Source organism: Mesocricetus auratus, unplaced genomic scaffold (genome assembly GCF_017639785.1).
Source record: "Mesocricetus auratus isolate SY011 unplaced genomic scaffold, BCM_Maur_2.0 Super-Scaffold_100009, whole genome shotgun sequence".
Classification (NCBI taxonomy): Eukaryota; Metazoa; Chordata; class Mammalia; order Rodentia; family Cricetidae; genus Mesocricetus; species Mesocricetus auratus.
This window is the reverse complement of record NW_024429193.1, coordinates 42,498,192-42,518,466: the sequence shown is the minus strand read 5'-3', so window position 1 is coordinate 42,518,466 and position 20,275 is coordinate 42,498,192. Positions and strand designations below refer to the sequence as shown.

Here is a 20,275-nt window from a genome sequence, read left to right as displayed (position 1 = left end):
TATTCAAGATGATTGCTCATATCTTAGAATCTTCCTAGTGAAGAATGAGTGTTTCCATACATCTTTAGAGAAATATAAAATATTGATCCTGAGCAGGACATTGGTGGTGAATGCCTTTAATCCCAGCACCTGGGAGGCAGAGGCAGGTGGATATCTGTGAGTTTGAGGCCAGCCTGGTCTACAGAGCGAGTTCCAGGACAGCCTCCAAAACAATACAGAGAAACCCTGTCTCAAAAAACCAAAAAAAACAAAAGAAAGAAAATTGAAAATTGATGCTGGTCGATTTTATCAGACCTTTAAAACTGCCTGACCTGGCTGTGTTCATAATGTCATTAGCAGTTTCATTTTTTTCTTCACTTGTTTATTTACGTTGAAAATTAAATCTTAAATGCTACATGAAGAGTATTTTTTCAATTAAAACTGAAGAGGAAATACAATGTGTGAAAGGGGTTATAGGTCAAGTAACTGGCATGGGGAAACATAAGCTGGGCTTCTACCATCAGTTTGCTACCCACACAGTCAAACCCTTGCTCGACTGAAGATACTCCACAGAAACCTAGAGCCATGGGATTTAATTTGAGTTCTAAGTGTGATAATCAAACATTCTCACTCTACAGGTGGGACAGCTGATTCAAAATATGTACATGAAAAATGGGATTTCTATAGTAAACACATAGAAACAAACCAAAAGGCCACAGTTCTGTCCAGCATGCCATGTCTTCAGGATCTCACTTGCCTCAGCCTTTACAGCTTCAAATGTCTATTAAGTTCACCCTGTCTTGCTCAAACTGTTTCTCATGTTCCTAGACTCTCCTTTATCCATCTCCTACATACCTGCATCCTTACCCTTTAAAATATGTTTTCTCATCTCCAAGACCTCATAGAGTAAGAAAAAAAGCTATGTAACAGAACTTTATACCTAACGTTCTCGAAATTCTTGCAGTAAAAAAAGGAAAGAAACTCCTAAGTGGCATTATAGACATCATGGAAGTAGTGAAGAGGGTTTTTTGCCTAAGGACCTTCCCACCTCTGTGCCCAGATTCCTTTCAAATAATTCCATAAGGAATCATTGCTTCTATTTCCACACAGCTTTCTGTCCAAATGATTGATTAGATGAAGGAGACACACTCTTTGGTACAGTACGCACAGCTAAATGTAGTAGGTCAGCTGTCTTCATCAATTTTTCCCCTCCTATGTTCTACCTCTATGTCAATTAACATGAATCAGATTAACCTGCAACTGCGTAGAAATTACACACATACCATACATAGGCACAAGCACACACACACACACACACACACACCTACACATAAACACACACACACACAAGTCTCAAATATGTTTCAGTTTGCACATTATTGTAACAGAAAGAAAAAACAAAAAGCAGTTATGCAAATGTTATCATAGTTTCTCTTTAATAAAAAACAATTGCAAATGACCCAAAAATGAAGCAAGAAATTCAAAGTTTGAAATGTTAAGAGACAGCTAAATTTGTTTAAGCAGGTGCCTACAAAATAGAAAGTGTGTGATTGCTTCAAGAGCTAAGGGGGGATTCAAATTCACAGGAGGCTGTTACCAAGAACTAATAAGATACAACTGTTTAAGTCATTAAGGCCATCTTATTTTGCTTCAAATGTTGACACCACTCTTATTTTTCTTGCTTGAGTTTTCCTCTCCTTCTACACACTGGGATGGGCCCACAGCCTTTGGAGAAGCTGAGAGAGTCTGCCTCAGGTCTCTGCAGGCTCAGCCCCCCTCTGACATTTCTCTCTGATGAAGAGTCACTTCCTCTGGAGGCTCAGCTTCTGAAAAATCCCTCATGCTGTGGAAACCGTACCAAGAATAGCCTGGAAAAGAGTAATTAAAAAAGCAGAGAGTGTTCAGCAGATACTGTTCCCAAATATCAGCCTTACTGCTGTGGTTGGAGGAGGACTTGAATGGACTTGTGGGCAAAAGCCCTTTGTTTCACTGTTTTCAGACATCTATCTGGCTTTTCCCCAAATGCAACTATTCTAATTAATAGTTGGTTTAAGGTTCTATTCTACTCTGAAACATAGTGTCGTAATCCTCCAAGGAACTTATCCTAAAATAACAAATATGATTTTGTAGTTTAGAATGATGATGTCTAATTTTACTAGCTATTACTAATTTGGGGGTGTTGGATTTTTCTTTTTTTTGGTTTTGTTTTGCATTGCTAAAGAAGGATTCCAGGGCGTTGTACATGTTAAATTTCCATTTTTTAATATGACTGTTTGTCTCCCAAAACATTATGTGATGTCTGTTATGTGATAGGACAACTAATCAAATGAGAGTGGATTGAAGCTCAGAATAGCAAATATTGAGAATAACAGCAAATATGGTAATTTCCTTTTTATAGAAGTATCATCCAAAGACAAGAGTGGATTTATTCTGGTTTAAGAGTCTGAAGCAAGTAGGGACTAATAAGAAAATTTCCGGAGAGAGAATTTCAAATCACAGCCCTCATTTTTCCGCAGTGAGAGAGCTGTACATGAAACACCAAGTCCTTATCATGAAGAGATCAACAGGAAGCACAAAAACATTTACCTGAAATTCCATTCTAGAGAAAGATATAATGACATAAAACTTCTATAGCCCTTCACAACTCCCAATTCTTCTGGATTTTCAAGCAATATAGACAGAGATGGCTACCCTAAAGTTGAGGATGCTTTTGCTATTTCTATTGTTGTTTTAATTTTCATGGTTGAAAGTTTTCCTTTCAACCTGGAGGTTTCCATGAATGAAGAATAGTTATTTATTTCAGTCCCAAAGATTCTTTAAGTAATAGCACGAAATCTGCTACAGAGTGACGTCTTTATTAACACATCCTCCACAGCATAGCTTCTAGCATGATCTTTCAACCTCTCTCTAATTCCTGTCCTCACATTTTCCCTTTCTTTTCAAACAAAGTCATTAATGTACTCCACCCCACTTCACTCTCCACAACCAGATGCATCCTTAGATAGGAATTTTATGGGTTTTTTTTTTCATGACTCAGTGCCACTCTTAAATCTAGGTTTTAAGGAACGGATGTTTTTCTACTTTCCATCTGCTGTGTCAGACCCCACTTTTGGTACTTTGAACTCTCATTTCTTTCTGCATTGTCTTGATTTTTGTGAAGTACCTACAAATTGAATATGAAATGCAAAATCTAATAATGATCAACCTGCCAACTTACTTCTATTCAAAGCGGTGGGATCCTTCCCTTGGCCTTCTATGCTGTTTTGGCCCTAGGAAATGACTGCAGTTCCTCCAGTTGGAGTAATGCGTTTGCCTAGCCCTTACCTTGCTGCTTCTTTGAAGTGACAGTGAGCATGTTTCCACACAAGGTAATGCCTGTGATATGCTGAGAATCAGCTGCAGGTGTTGGGGGCATAGGACTGTCAGTAAATGGGCATAGCTGATCTACCTATAGCAGATGAACACAGAGAATTCTGGGTTGAAAGTTGTAGAAAACATGTAAATGTTGGTACTAACGGTGGCTTGAAAGAAAATTGCTTTAGGTTCTTTATATTGTGGCTTCCTTGTAGGTAACATCAAACACAGTCTGTTTCTAAGGGCAAGTGGTTCTAAAGAAATGAACCCAATTACAAGAGAAGGGATGTTACAAGGAAATTCCATTGAAATTAAATGTATATTGATCTTCTTTTTTTGTTTCTTGGGATACACATTTCCTGACACAAATCCCTGTGGTTCAGGAGAATTCTCAGGTGTATCTTTATGTTTATAAAGCATAGATCGCAATTAAATTATAATCAAAGAACTTTCAACCAGATACAACTGTTAAATGATTGTTTTAATTCTCTTATTTAGTGTATCCCTTAAATATTTCATGAGTGTTGTAATATTAAAAACTGCTAAATAGTTCATTTAGTTCTTCTAATTAACACAAAGAGTTCAAAGAAGACTGCATCAGTAATGGATGCTCTGTGTGGATGCTTTGGGCCATTCATAATCAACTGTAATCAATTTACAGGTCCAACTGTTGTTCTAGTCTATAATACAAATAAATGATGTATTGGGTGAACAGCATCATGTATTAGGGTAGACTGAGATCATTGATATTTCAATACAGTGTTTAAACTTCATGTTTTGTGACCAGACTATACATGGTCAAACCCAAATTCTCCTGATTATTCTCTGAGGGACTGTGAGAAAATTCATTTTTGTTGCAAGACTGGTCAGAATGATATCACCTAGAATTCAAAAATATCAAGATATTATGGGAAAGTAAGTTGCACAATCCTCCCCACAGCAGTTAGAGATCCACAAAAGCTTGATCTTCCTGGTTCATGAGTCTCACTGACATTTGAATAATTGTTATTGTAAGTCAGAATTGGAGCATGTCTTTGTCCTGGCTATCCAAAAATATCTAAATGTGTCCTTCCACCTGAGATCACAGTTGGTTTTATTTTGGTTGTCTTTTCAATGCTAGCTTGGAACCCTAAAAGAGAGTGCTAGAAATACTTACAAAGATTCACCATTTGTCATTGTCCCCAAAACAGGGGTTTGTATAAAAACCTATAGAACTGCTGGGCACTTTGGTTTTCTTAACACAAAGGTGAGAGTATATACTTTAAATCATTCAAAATTGCTGCAGTCTAGGCATTACTCTTCAATAATTTTTAGAAGAAGACAACTGAAGGAATAAATATGGCTGGAGACTTTACTGATATTAAATAGAGGTTTGCAGGGGACAACACTGAATAAACATCAAACCCTGTTTACCTTTCCAATTGTGTTAATAACAGACAATGACTACCCCATGACCCTATGTGACAAGGTGCACTGTTGCTACAGAGAACTAAGCAAGGACACATCAATATGAATGCTGACCACCTTAATAATCAGAATTTGCACTGCTGTTAAAATATTTTAATACAAATGGGTGGTCCTGCTCTTTTGTCCAAAGCTGCATTTATTCTAGAGCCAAGCTTTCATTTTCTGGAATATTTGAGATTTGTGTTCAATGTTAAAAGAAGCCCAAAGGGGCTCTGTCCAGAGACATTAACCCCAAATCACTGCTCAATTTAAGCCTTCAATTAATTAAATCTTAAAACCTACTTTGTTAAGTCATTTCTATTTTCATTCTGTAGATAATCTCTTAAAACTAAAACAACTTCTTGTTGATATATTACTTAATTTTAGTAATATACGATCCTAAGAAATCTTTTTCTTTAACTGGATATGCAGGAGTAAGAGCTTGAAAAGATTAGTGATGTATAGAAAGAGACGTTATATTAAGAAGTCAGTCCACTCAGGAATAAAAAATAGCATAGGAATTGCCTTTTTAAAAAATGAGTTAGCTCTGTAGACTAGGCTCGCCTTGAACTCACAGAGATCCGCCTGCCTCTGCCTCCTAAGTGCTGGGATTAAAAGCATGTGCCACCAACGCCCGGCAAAGATTTATTTATTATATATACAGTATTTTGCCTGCATGTATGCTTTTAACCAGAAGAGGGTGCCAGATCTAATTACATATGGATAGTTGTGAGCCGCCATGTGGTTGCTGGGAATTGAACTCAGAACCTTTGGAGGAGTATTCAGTGCTATTAAAGTGCTCAACATCCTTAGCCATCTGGGAAATGTAAATCAAAACAATTCTGAGATACCATCTTACTCCTGTCAGAATAGCTAAAATCAAAAGCAACAATAACAGCTTATTCTGGAGCAGTTGTGGTGAAAGGGGAACAGCAGAAAAAAACAAAGAAATACTGAAATTTGCAGGCAAATGGATGGCAAAAGAAGAAATCATCCTGAGTGATGTTACCCAGCCACAAAAAGAGAAACATGGCATGTACTCTCTCATATATGGATTTTAGACATAGATCTGGGGAGTGCCAGCCTACAATCCCATGGCCAGAGAGTCTGGGAAACAGAACCTTCATTCAATGGCTGTTGGAAGCAGAGGCAGACTCCCACAGCTAAACACTGAGCTGAACTCAAGGAATCCAGTGACAGAGAGGGAGGGCTGATGACCAAAGGGGTTAAGATTGGGCTGGTTTATTAAGACTGAGCTGGTTTAACCTCCAGAAACAGCTGACCTGACAAGGGTTAGCTCTTGAATCCTAGACTGTTGGCTGGGAATCCAGCATGGGACTGATCAAGATCCCCTGAATGTGGGTGTCAGTGAGGAGGCCTAGAGAGTCTATGGGGCCTTTGGTAGTAGATCAGTATTTATCCAGGGCACACAAATGGACTTTGGGTGTCTATACAACAATGAGAGATTGCACTCTCACCCTGGACTATTGGGGGAGGGTCTAGGCCCTGCCCTGGATGAAATGACAGACTATGGACACTCCCAAGGGCCTCACCCTCCCTGGGGAAATGAGGGGATATTAGAGGGGTTGGTGGGAGGGCATGGGAGGAGGGAAGGGAAAGGGATCTGGAATTGACATCTGAAGCAACCTTGTTTCTAATTTAAATTTAAAAATAAAAATAAAAAAAATCTGTTAACTATGAAGAGACTAAAGGATAGGTCTGGTGGTATACTCCTTTCATCAAAAAGCAAAGACAAGGCTTGTTGTATCTTTATCAGCTTCTTGAGTTTATAGTTTATGTCTCTCCCAATATATGTTCACAACATTCCCAGTGTGTGACTTTTTGTAGGAGATGTCAATGGCCCATGGTAAGAAACGTAGGACATTAGAATTGGAATCAACACCCCATTCTGTGAAAAGAATAGCAGTAGCAGCACTTTCTGCTTCTTTGTTGGTTCTTTTTATGATTGTATCGGTAAGTCAGTGGGGCTAGCTGCCCAGTGGAATTCACCAAGGAATCAATCTTCAGTTAAGGAAATCCTCAAAGCAAAGCACAATTAGAGAAGAATCGTTAATGCTCTCAGCAAGTGGGACAACGGTGCCTAGAAGGCACACCAAGCCATTCTCAATACTTCTCACACAATAGAAAGAAATAAAGGTGGAAAACTGGAGCATTCAAGTTTGTTAACAGAGACACTTCCAGTTCATGCAGCTTCAGAACTAGTCAAGGAAAGACATTTCCAGTGCCATAGAATGAAGAGGTGCTCTGTCTATATACATTATTTTAATCTACAGAAGTTTGTCTTGAAAAAAGAAAACAATAGTGAGGCAAAACTGTCACATTCTTTGCACTTGATAGAATAGATTTATAAAGAAAAATAGGAAATATTCACATTTCTATACAGAATAAGCTAATTATCATATGAATAGTAATACTATATGATGCAGTTCAATGTCTGAGGAATAGATCAGACACACATAAACCAACTTCACTGGAGTGAAGGCTACTGTTGGGCAGTGCAATAGGTAAAACTATCAGTGTAAATAGGAAGCAGATTAGATTGCAACAATACTACTTTTTAAGCCAGATGTCCAGTGATTAAGGGAGTATGATGTCGATTTTTTTCAGAAGACCATTTTGGGCTTTATTTCAGAATATCAAACATGCATTATAGTATATACTATTAATTACATTCCTCTTGTGAAGGAAAAAATAGCATGTCTAATGTAGAAAGACCAGTAAGATCCAAGGAAGTGGTTAGTAGAAATGCCTAAACATAGAGTTCAAATCTAAAATTGCACAAAATATGGTGATAGAGTTACAAAGACAGTAAAGAGTGAAGTATCTGAGACCACAAACTCCATTGTGACATTAGCAAAGAAGGTAAAACAGAATAAAGCTGCTACCAGTGTCAATTGCTCATGTTTTCTCTTCCAGTTTCAAAGAATCAAAGGCTAGGGAAGTAGCTGAGGAGGGAAACTGATTGCTATACAGAAATGATGTCCTGAATTTGTTCAGCACTAACATAGAAAGCAGTTGTGGGAGAAGCTGAGATTAACAGATCACTGTGGATTGCTGGCCAGCTAGCTTGAGACATTCCAGACCAGTGAGAGAAGCTGTCTCCAACACAAGGTGTAAAGATCATGAGTAGACAAGGGCTTGTCAGAGCTGCACACATGTATACATGTACACTTACATAACAACAACAATCCCCACAAAGACACAAAACCTATTTTAAAAGATAATTAAATCTTTCCTTATGCTACTACATATCTGTCTTCTTACTCTATAGTGAAAATCTGTTTTGTGTTTGCTGTTGGTTTCCCCCAGACTCAGATTAGCCCTAAAGAAGGGTGGCAAGTGTACAGCTCAGCACAGGACCCTGATGGCCGATGCATTTGTACAGTGGTGGCTCCAGAACAAAACCTGTGTTCCCGAGATGCCAAAAGCAGACAGCTTCGCCAGCTTCTGGAAAAGGTATGTGACTGGTGTTCCCTGACCATATTTTTATTGAAATTTATAATTTTTAGAAAGGACTATGACTGGTGAATATCATGTGGTTGCCCTGGTTTTAGCTCTCTTTAAACACAAGCATTTCCTGTTCTTTGAAAGAGGTATTTCAAGATTCTGGCTATATTATTTCATTTATGAAACATTTTTTACCTTTCGTAATTGTTCTTTCTTGAGACAGATTTTCTACCATACGTGTTACCATCCAGCCAGTTTCTCTTTCAAAATTTCAGGAAGCAGGGAGTATTCTTCCAATGCTATCAATACAGTCTCAGCTCTATGGATCACAAATAGCTCTTTGAGCTCATACACTAGACTCTTATTAACCATCTTGCTAGGAAGTTAAAATAATGACATGAAGTATGCAAGCTATCTGGACTGATAATGAATAATTCCAAGTATTTATCATCATTTTCTAAATCATTCCTTTGAACATAAAGCTCTTCAGTTCCATTCAATGGCATTCTCTCCACAATTTACTTACACTGGATCCCCAACAATCAAACGCAGAATGCCCTTGATTTGTTCCCTTTTACAGATGGGAGTCAGCTCATGAAAGGTTGTCTATGTGTATTTAGGAGGGGGCAAACCAGTGAATGGTTCTTTCAATGATCCCCATTCAGACTGGCACTGTGCAGGGTTCTGAATACAGTAGGACAGCTGGGATGGTCAGAGTGATGCAAGGATAACAACATGTTTGAATTTTAAGTATCATGGAGAGAAAGAGATGAATTCAAAAGTATGTGTTGTAGAGGACACCATGCTCTCCACTTTACTCAATCTCCCATCATTTTCATGATTACACACTCCAGACACTAAGAAGTTGCACGGATGAAATTGAGATATCCGGGAGAATGAAAGCATCTAGCTTGCTAATACAAACAAATGTCCTCCCATCAGCCTACCCAGCCCCCCCAATCCCCACACCATTCCCAAGGGAGGGTGAGGCCCTCCTTGGGGATCTCCAGAGTCTGTCATTTCATCCAGGACAGGACCTAGGCCCTCCTTCATGTGCCCAGGCTGAGAGAGCATCCCTCCATGTGGAATGGACTCCCATAGTTCATCCACATGCCATAACAGTGATCTACCAGCCAAGGCCCCAGAGATTGCTGTGGCCTCCTGACTGACACCCACATTCAGGGGTCTGGATCAGCCCCCTGCTGGTCTCTCAGTCATCAATCTAGGGTCCAAGAGCTCCCCTCTGTCAGGTCTTTGTGGGTTTCACCCTCACAGTCTTGACCCCTTTGCTCATCACTCCTCCCTCTCTGTCACTGGGGTCCAAGAGTTCAGTGTTTAGCTGTTGGTATCTGCCTATGCTTCCATCAGTCATTGGATGAAGGTTCTAAGATGGCATATAAGGTAGTCTCTCCACTATTGCTTAGTTGCCAGTTGGTGTCATCCTTGTAGAACTGTAGAAATCTCACTAGTGTCAGCTCTCTTCTCAAACCTAAAATGACACCCTCTATTATGGTAACTCTCATCTATTCTTCCCATGACTCAATCTTCCTGCTCCCCCATGTCTTCCTCTCCCTTCATCTGCCCCTCCCCTTTTTTCCTGAAACTGAGAAGCTTCTGTAAGGCAAAGGACACAGTCAACAAGACAAAAAGAATAGGAAATGATATTCACTAACCCCACATCTGACAGAGGGCTGATCTCCAAAATTTGCAAAGAACTCAAGAAGCAAGTCTCCAAAACACCAAAGGATCCAATTAAAAAGTAGGATATAGAACTAAATAGAGAATTCTCAATAGAGGAGTCTAAAATGGCTGAGAGACACTTATAGTGTTCAACATCCTTAGCAATTAGGGAAATGCAAATCGAAACAACTCTGAGATATCATCTTACTCCTGTCAGAATAGCTAAAATCAAAAGCAACAATAACAGCTTGTGATGGAGAGGATCTAGAGAAAGGGGAACACTCCTCCATTGCTGATAGGAGTGCAAACTTGTACAACCACTTTGGAAATCAGTATGAAGATTCCTCAGGAAAATGGGACTCAGTCTACCACAAGACCCAGCAATTCCACTCTTAGGCATATACCCAAAAGATGCCCATTCATAAAACAAGGATGTCTGTTCCACTATGTTCATAGCAGCACTATTTGTAATAGCCAGATCCTGGAAGAAACCTAGATGCTCCACAACTGAAGAGTAAATAGAGAAAATGTGGTACATTTACACAATGAGTACTACTCAGTGGAAATAAAAAGCAATGGAGTCTTGAAATTTGCAGGCAAATGGATGGCACTAGAAGAAACCATCCTGAGTGAGGTAACCCAGTCACAAAAATATAAACATGGTATGTACTCTCTCATATATGGATTTTAGACATGAATCAGGTTAGTGCCAGCCTACAATCTCATTGCCAGTGAGTCTGGGAAACAGGGAAGTTCTCAAGAGAGATATGCATGATAACCTAGAGAAGGGGAATGAGGCAAGGTCTCCTGAGCAGACTCGGAGCATTGGGGCAGGGGAGAGGTAACCTGTTTTTGTTTTATAATTATTTTTATTAATCAAGGTTATTAATTTATTTTAGATTTCAACAGCTGTTCCTCCTTCCTCATCTCCTCCTATCCCCTCTCCCATATACTCTCTGTCCCCTCACACCTACTTTTCATCTGTTTCTGTTCAGAAAGGGGCAGACTACTTATTGTGTGTTCAAAAAGCATGACACATCAAGTTGATGTAGGCCTAAGTTCCTCCCCTTATATTATACTGAGAGAGGCAACCCAGTATGAGTTCCCAAAAGTCAGCCAAAGCATTAGGGACAGCACCTTCTCCCACTGCTAGGAGTCCCACAAGAAGACCAAGCTACACAACTGTCAAACATATATTTAGATGGCCTAAATCAATCCCATGCAGGCTCCCTGGCTGTGGGCTCATCTCTATGAGTTCCTATGAGGCCAGGTAAGTAGTTTCTGTGGGTTCCCTTGTGATGTCCTTGACTCACAGGCTCATCCAATTCTTCCTCTCTTTAGCAGTATTTCCTGAGCTCAGCCAATGCTTAGCTGTGGGTCTCAGCATCTGTTTCTGTCAGAAGGCTCTCTGATGACACCTGAGGTTGTTACCTATCTGCTAGCAGAGCAAAATATTATTAGGCATCATTATGTTGACATTTTTTTCTCTGGTAGTGTTTGGTTCTATCCTAGGTCTCTGGGCCATCTAGCCTCTGGATATTAACATTCCAGGCATTATTCAGAGTATGTTTATTCTCCTGATATGTGTCTGAGGTTAGATTAGTCAATGGTTGGCCATGCCCACAATCTCCATGCAACCCTTACCCCTCTTCACCCCATAGCCAGGAAAGACTGTAGGTCAAGTTTGTGTAGCTGGGGCAGTCTCCCATTTCTTCCACTAGAAGTCCCCAGGTCAGAAGAGATAGCCAGTTCAGGCTATGCAACCATCATTTCTAGAAGTCTTAGCTAGGGTCATCCTTGCAGATTCCTGGGAGTTTCCCTTGCATTATGTTTCTACTCAACTCTCAAAAGACCCTCTTTTCTATCATCTCTTTCAGTACACTCCTCTTCCATCCACCCTCCCCACCCAATACCTCAAGTTCTCATCTCGACCCACCTCCAGTCCACACGTGAGATGCCTTCTAATTCCCCTCCCAGGGAAATCTATGTATGCCTCTTTATGCCCTCCTTGTTACCTAGCCTCTCTGTGTCTGAGGACTATAGCATGGTTATGCTTTAGTTTACAGATAATATTCACTTACATGTGATTTGGTGTGTCTTTCTAAGTCTGGGTTCCATCACTCAGGATGATTTATTTTTTAGTTTGGTCCATTTGCCCTCAAATTTTCTGATGTCATTTAACAGTTAAGTAACACTCTATTGTATAAATAAACCACGTTTTCTTTATTAATTCTTCAGTTGAACTGCTATGAACATAGTTAAGCAAGTGTCCTTCTGGTACGATTGAGTATCATTTGGGTACATGACTCAAAGTGGTATAGTTGGGTCTTAAGGTAGGTGATTTCCAGTTTTCTGAGAAACCACTATATTTATTTTCAAAGTGGTTATTCAAGATTGAATTCCCACCAGCAGTGGAGGGGTGTTCTCCCTGCTCCACATCCTCTTCAGCATAAGCTGTTGTTTATGTTTTTGATCTTAGCTATTCTAACAAGTAAAAGTTGGAATCTCAGAGTCATTTTGGTATGCATTTCCCTGTTGGTTAAGGATGCTGAACATTTCTTTAAGTGTATCTTGAACATTTGAGATTCTTCTGTTGAGAATTCTGTTTAAATCTGCACCCCATTTTTTACATATATTTTTTATTTAACTTTTTACGCATGTCACTTTCAGTTCTCTCTCCCTCCCCCTCCTTCCCCAACCCCCAATCTTCCTAACCCATCACCCCCACTCCACCCCTCCTTGACTCCCCAAGGAGGGCAAGGGCCTCCATGAGGGATTTTCAGGGTCTGTCACATCATCCCAGGAAGGGCTCAGGTTCTTCCTCATGTGTCCAGGCTGAAAGAGCATCCCTCCACGTGGCATGGGTTCCCAAAGTCCTTCTGTATGCCTGGAATAAATACTGCTCCACTCTCCCAGGTCTCCCAGATTTCCAAGGCCTCCTCTTTGTTACCCAGGTTCGGGGGGAGTGTGTCTGGATCAGTTCCATGCTATTCCCTCAATCATCAGTCTGGGGTCTATGTGTTCCCCCTTGTTTAGGTCAGCTGCCTCTGTGGGTTTGTTATCCCGATCTTGATTCCTTTGGTCATCACTCTTCTTTGCAACTAGGTTCCAGGAGTTCAATTTGGTTCACAGCTGTGGGTGTCTGCCTCTGCCTCTATCAGCCACTGGATGAGAGTTCTAGGATGACATATAAGGTAGTCATCATTCTCACCATCATGGGAGGGCATTTAAATCTGTACCCCATTTTTTAAAATTGGACTATTTGGTCTTTTGATGTCAGCTTCTTAAGGTTTTTTCATATCTATTCAATCCTTATACAAGACATGATTCATTTTCTAAATTTGCATAAAAATATTTTCCTTTATGAGTCTTTCAATGTGCCTTAGTCAGCATGCTGTAGAGTTATATCAGGTTGTTTTTATATTGTTTCTATATCATTCTCCATATCACTAGTGGTCTCAACACTTAATTAAGGAATTCTATCTTTGTCTGATATATTAACGAATATGTATGTTACTGAAAAATACAGCTAATTTAATAACTTGTATCTTAATGCACCAGAAATAAAATTGGTGACCTAAAAATTTACTTGTTAGCTACAAGGATTTGTATATTTCTACAGGTATCCTGCATTGCCTATGTCAATATTTCCTAAAACATAATTATGGACTAGGATGTGGGCAACATCTTCAACAATAAAATCAATTCAGTACACTATACACAGTACTTCACCTTGAAGATTTCAAAAGCAGTGTAACACAATACTTCCTGAAACATCCCACAATCTAGGAACTGCTGTTATCTTTTGTTGAACCAAAGCTAGACAAACATATTGAGTCATAGATTTTTTTTATTATAAAGTGGGTCCGAGTAACAGTTGTAACTGGGAGTAAAAATACTTTCATGTTCATTCAGAAAGACCTCGTGTGTTTTATTCATAAAAATAAAACAGTTTAAATAGTTCAAAAGAAGATTACCAGAGATGGGAGAAGATGACCTTGCCAAACACTATAGAAGTTGTTTAGTAGATTTTCATAGTTGTGCAAATACCTAGAAAAACAACATGTAAGAGGAAGAATTTATTTTGGCTCATGGTTTTAGAAATGTTATTTCATGGTCATTTGGCCCTGTTATTCCTTGGCTGTGACAAAGGAGAATGTCATGGATGCAAACATGTGATAGAGTGAATCAGCACACAGGAATCAGGGAGAGAGGACACTGAAACAATGTAGACATGACACACTCCTTGTTGATATACTCTTAGTAACTTCCTCCAGCTAGGCTCCACCTCTTAAATTTCCAGACCGCCTTAAAATATTGCCATAATCTGAAAATCAAACCTTGTAGGTGCCATCTAGTGTTCAAAATATAACAGAATGCCAAGCAAATGTAAAAACCTAACTGCAGAGTGGCCTCAGAGAGTAGCAGAGTGAAAAAAAGAAACAGAACTGACAGGTCTCCTTCCTTGGAGACAAACAATGGAGTCAGTGCCCAGTATCATCAAGAAACTTGCTCAAGTGAGTCTCCATCAATAGGAGGAAGCTCTTCCTAGGAAGAGCTAAATGCAACTCAGAGTCAAATCCTGTCCATTTACACATAGAAGTAGTCCTATAATTATTCAAGGTTTCATAATATATGTAGTCACAACAACCAAGTCTCATCAAAAGTTCTCCCCTCCATTTTCCCATAACACAAATTAAGCTGAAAATTTAAATTCGATGTCAGAATAGAACATAAAATAAGAGACATTATTCTAACTCCATTCAAAATGTTTCCTCTTGCCCATAATCTTCTAATTGTGTGGAATATGGCTAGGCACAGAAAATTCTTGGGAGGATATCAGCCATGCTAATGACAGGTATCTTCACAGACTGTTACATATTTAAATAGGTAGCCAGGCTCTTTAATGCTAATGCTTTTCTTTATTCATGCTTAAACTCTAAGTGAGGCTAGAAAATTATGTTGAAAGCAATGCTTTCATCCATGATGAAGTTTCTATGAGTTCAATGCCGTCTCTAATTTCATACTACACTGAAAAATTCTACATAAAGCTTTCTGAATATAATAATAATTTCAAATTAAGAAATATTTGTATTCATATACTGCTGTGTCTGACAGTTATATATAGAAAAACTCTCCCTAAAATATTAAGATCCTAATTACCATTATACTATTTGAAACCCAAGATGATTTTACTCAGGAAACATTTATTGAATACTTATTCTGTGTCTGGTTCTGGGTAACATCTTGAAAGTAAAAGATGTAAAATATAATCTCCGATGAGGATTAGAGACCAATGGCCTTTTGTTACCATTGTCCAAGCACACATTGCAAAATGACTTTTAATGTAAGACAGACTATGACATGCTTGAAACAGACAGGATAGACATAGGAGATAACTTTGGATAAAGAAAAATTGACTTGTCTGACAAGAGGTAAAGAACTGAGGCAAGCCAGGGCACCAGAACTCGCTGGCTTTTCTAAAAATGACAGTCTGAGGAATCTGTCAACTTGGCTCTCTTTATAGGTAACTGGTGCGTGCATTAATCTTAGTAATTTTACCTGGTAGAAAAGTCTATGTATGAAAATATTATCCATTTATAGTTCACTATTTTATCAATTAAACTGGCTTTTTACTAATTATGAAGTAGTGCATATTCACTTAGATATAAATGAAAACAAATATTCACAACCTAAAACAAAGAAATAATTGCAATCCTATCAACTTTTTTTGTGCTCATCTCTTGGTGTATTAACCTATGAAAACAAAAATACCATTTAACCAAAATGTTATATACACACTGTATAACACATGTGTCCAACGGTATTTCCTCTTTTAGATATTTAATATTAAGACTTAATTATTTTTCTAATTATTCCATGTGCATTTCTTCACAATTTTTTCTTAGTAGATTATATTATCTTTTGCATGTGTGGCTGTATTTTATTCGTGACAACAGATTTAATTCTGTATCACATTACATTTATCTCATGTAGAATCCCTGTCTAGATGAACAATGCATGTCAAGCTTTAAAAGTCAGCTGTAGGAATTACATGGGAATCTTGATAAGTATGCAGACTAATTGAGTCTCTTTGGGATAGTTCTGGAATGCTGCATTTCTGACAATCTTCCGAGTGAAGACAAAGCTGCTACTCTGAAGACAGTACTAAAATACCAGAGGTGTAGTGATCTATTTTAGTCTTTAGAATAGTTTATATTTATACAATTCTTCATTCAAGTGCTTCCCTCTATTAGAGATTGCTCCAGGTTTTTGCTAACACAAAAATTAGAGCAGCCTTTCTTTCATCTCTGCATTCTTTCTAGGTCACCTATTTCCTATTTCTAATTAGCCTGGGACTCAATGAACCTGGGTCAGTGCCATCAGCTTTACATGTGTTTCTATCTATAAGGAAGTTTATGATGTTGCCGTTTCCCCAGTCCCTCAAACACGAGCTATGCAATTTAGAAAGTGTTCCAACAAGGTACTTGTCCTGATCCAACTCAAGTGTCACCCTTCAGAGTACTTTAGAAAAACCATCACGATGTAACTGCATTAAAATCAACATGAGTTGATATCGAGGTTCAATGAGCTCATCTGGAGGGAATCCAGGCTCCTGTGTTCTAGAATAAAGAACTGATAAGAGACACCATGATACAGCAGAGGCAGAAAATGGTTTGTTAGGAAAATATATGTTTTCAAGGGAGGAAGTGGTTTGGAGCAAAGAGGGGGAGGGAGTTCAGTAGCTATGTGTCTCACTGAACAAAGGATACCGGCTTTTGTGCTACATCCTGGGCTTTTTGGAAGCATTTGCATTTGGGGCTCATTTGCATCTGTATAGGATTTCTTACCCATATTCTGTGGCACTCAGCTCTGCAAAATAGTTCATGCATTGTGTTTGTCCTTAGCATTTTAAAGCTCCACCCTGGGATGTATGCTAGCATTATAACAAACAATAGAGAAGCTTCAGATAGTCTGAGGATGCTCTGCACCTGCTGGGATGGTGGAACTGAGTGGTGGAGAATGAGGGCACCAGCCTTTCTCTCTGCCAAGTGGTTTATTTCATTTACTTTTGTTCATCCTTTACAAAGTCTCAATCTCACTCTCCTCCTTATTCTTCGGCCTCAAAATGATTGAACTCTAACTCTGTTGGATCTGTTACTACCATACACTGTATCTAAGTACCCCTGATATTTCAAAGGTAAGAAACAGCATTTACAGACACATTTTATCTCAATGTGTATCACCTTGGGGTATTATAACCTTATGAGGCCTTGGAATGAAACCAATTTTTCTTTTTTTTTCTAATCTACTATCTTCTTGCTTTTGGGGTCATTTCTAATAATACATGTCCAGTTTTTATAGCATGCATAGGTATAATTTTCTTTGGTTCTATTTTTTGAATGTTTACTTTAAGTAATATTTTTTAACGTGTGACAGGCAGACATGCATTTATAGATTTGGCAGTTCTGTTCTTCATGCTAATAACATTTTGATAAATTAGTAGAGATTGCATGCATCCATTAACAGAAAATGATGTACAACTAATGACTTTGTTTGATAGGTACAGAATATGTCCCAGTCTATAGAAGTCTTAAACTTGAGAACTCAGAGAGATTTCCAGTATGTCCTAAAAATGGAAACCCAAATGAAAGGGTTGAAGGCCAAGTTTCGGCAGATTGAAGATGATCGGAAGACACTAATGACCAAGCATTTTCAGGTAGGTGTGAGTCCTCCAATCTTGTCAACACAGCGCCATAGGCAGTTAGCATGTCACTCAGCTAAAAATAACTATGCTTTGGCCCATGTATACAAAGTTAAGGATTCACTGGGGAGTCAGCTGTCTTGTCAATAAAAAGTGACCATTAGCATCTAGGAACACATAGAAAACTGCTATAAAAAATGCCTGCCCCCACCCCAAAGCATGTGGAGATTCTGGGTATATTTACAAGAAATTTGCCATCTAGAACAAAAGGATATCCCCATGAAATAAGTAATTAAGTCATCAAAGCTTTTTAAAATGATTTTATGCACTGCTGAAATAAGAACTGTGGAGGATGTAATTTTTTAATTTATTTAAATTAGCAACAAGCTTGTTTCATATGTCAATCCCAGCTCCCTTTCCCTCTCCTCCTCCCCTGTCCCCCATTTTTAAAATTTTTTGAAGATGTAAATTATTAAAGAAAGAAATGATGCTATTGGTAAAAGGATTTTTAAAAGGATAGTTTTCTAAGTTTATGCAAACAATTTCCTTTTTAAAGATTACATGTGTCTTAATACCAATTGTCTAGAAACTAGAAATGGGAAAAATGTGTTGAGCATGCTGTGCAGACTTTATTAATTATATACAACCAAGTCACTTATTTAAAAACAAGTCTTGGTCTGATAATGACACTTGAGCCTCCATTAAAATAATTTATCTGTCTTAAAAAAAGCTTAGTGCAGAGATTCAAAATCATTAAAGTTGTTCACATGTAACATCTTTTTACCTCTGTCAATTAGAGAGTGAGGTTCAACCCTAGTATAAAAGGAATGACTTGAATTCAAGCATGTGGTCAAGGATTTTGAGCATAGTGGTGACATACAGTGTGGTGATATTTTGTTTATGATTTAGCAAATAAAGCTTGCCTGAAGATTAGAGTACAAAGCTAGCCACAGTCACAAAGGCCAGGCAGTGGTGGTACAAATCTTTATTCTTATCATTCAGGAGTCAGAGGTAGGTGGATCTCTGTTGGTTCAAGACCATCCTGGGCTACATGAAAGTGAATCAGTCTAAAAGAGAAACAGAGCTCACACATTTAATGCCAGCACTAAGGAAGTGGAGACAGGAGTGATATATCTGGACAGAGAGAGAAATTTAAGGCAAGAGGAGACAAAAGAGAGATGTAGTCTACAAAGTCTGAGGAAAATTGTAGTAGGAGGAGCAGTTGAGTCTGGAGATGCAATCAAAGGACAGGATTGCCCCTTAGGTCTGAGTCACAGATAAGAGCCAGAGGCTGCTGCTTTGCTTCTCTGATTTTCAGCTTTAGCTCTGGTATTTGTTTCTGGGTTTTTATTATTCATGCTACAAACGAGTTAGTCACAGTCAAACAGGATCCTTGCCAGGTATATTTTAATGATGTAGAAATCATCATGTTTTAGATTTTTTTTGTAGCCTCTGAAAATTAAGGACAGAGGTATAGAAAACAGACATCAATACACAATCAATTTCAAATGAAGGAAAAAAAGATAGAAAAGCTGAGGATATTGACAAGAGAGAAAGTTGAAGTGGTTGAATCATGGAACTTAAGGTGAAGAGAGACTTACACTAGACCAGAAGGGGAATAAAAGAGTTAGAGCAAGTCATAGAAGACATAATGCACTTAAAGATTATAGGAAATAAAACTTTGAACTAGATTAACAGGAAAAAAGCATGGGGAAATAATAAACAGAGAGGAAGATAAGATTTGAGACCGGAATCCATGTCAACTAGAATGCATTTAAAATATATTCTCTGTGAGGCAGGATCAGGTACTTCTTGGAGGAATGAAACCTGAGCTCTCCCCATGAAAGGCAACCTATAGGAAAAAAGACTGGTCTCAAATGATACCTCAGCATCATGTAAGAGCACAAACAGAAGTGCTATCCATTTGTCTACTGGAGATCTACTAAAGAATTAGATTTGACAGTGTTTAAGAAAACCATGCTGGATATGACCTCCTTTCCCCAGATACTAAATTCCAGAGATGATCTAGAAATTCACAGAGTCCCAGTGTCTACTTTTAATGCTTAAGATGGTCAAGTAACAATGTGAACCTGGTGATAGGAGGTGTACTTCTGAATGCTGTCTTTTATTGGTAGATGAATAAAGCTATTTTAGCCAATAGCCAGGAAGTAACTATAGGTGGAGCTACCAGGCTAGGAAATACTGGGAAGAGCAAGAGAGAGAAAGAGAGAGAGACAGAGAGAGAGAGAGAGAGAGAGAGAGAGAGAGAGAGAGAGAGAGAGAGACAGAGAGACAGAGAGTGTGAATGAGAGAGACAGAGAGAGACAGAGAGAGGAGGAGGACGAGGAGGAAGAGGAGGAGGAGGAAGAAGAACTGCTAAGAGCAGGGCACATAGCTGCTGGTGGAAGAAGTGCTTGCTCACCAGTGAGCCAAGACAAGGTGGGGATAAATAGATTAATAGAAATGTGTTAAAAGTTACAAGAGAGCTAGCCAATAAGATGTCTGAACCATTGGCCAGTTTATAATTCATATAAGCCTCCTTGTGTTTATTTGGGACTAAATGGCTGCTGGACCAGGCAGAACAGAAACCTTCATCTACAACCTTGAGCTGTGTTGTTATCAAAGTAGAAGGTTGTAAATACT

The 20,275-nt window shown here is 38.7% G+C and overlaps 1 protein-coding gene across 2 annotated transcripts in view; it reads left to right on the top strand.

Moving 5' to 3' along the window:
* The window catches only part of Olfm3 (olfactomedin 3), a 212,573-nt gene that overhangs the window by 171,546 nt on the left and 20,752 nt on the right, over positions 1-20,275 (top strand). For both annotated transcript variants that reach the window (XM_040752001.1, XM_040752000.1), the window contains exons 2-3: positions 8,110-8,256; positions 17,492-17,647. In XM_040752001.1, the coding sequence (XP_040607935.1) occupies positions 8,110-8,256; positions 17,492-17,647 (303 nt within the window). The remainder of the gene's footprint in view (positions 1-8,109; positions 8,257-17,491; positions 17,648-20,275) is intronic.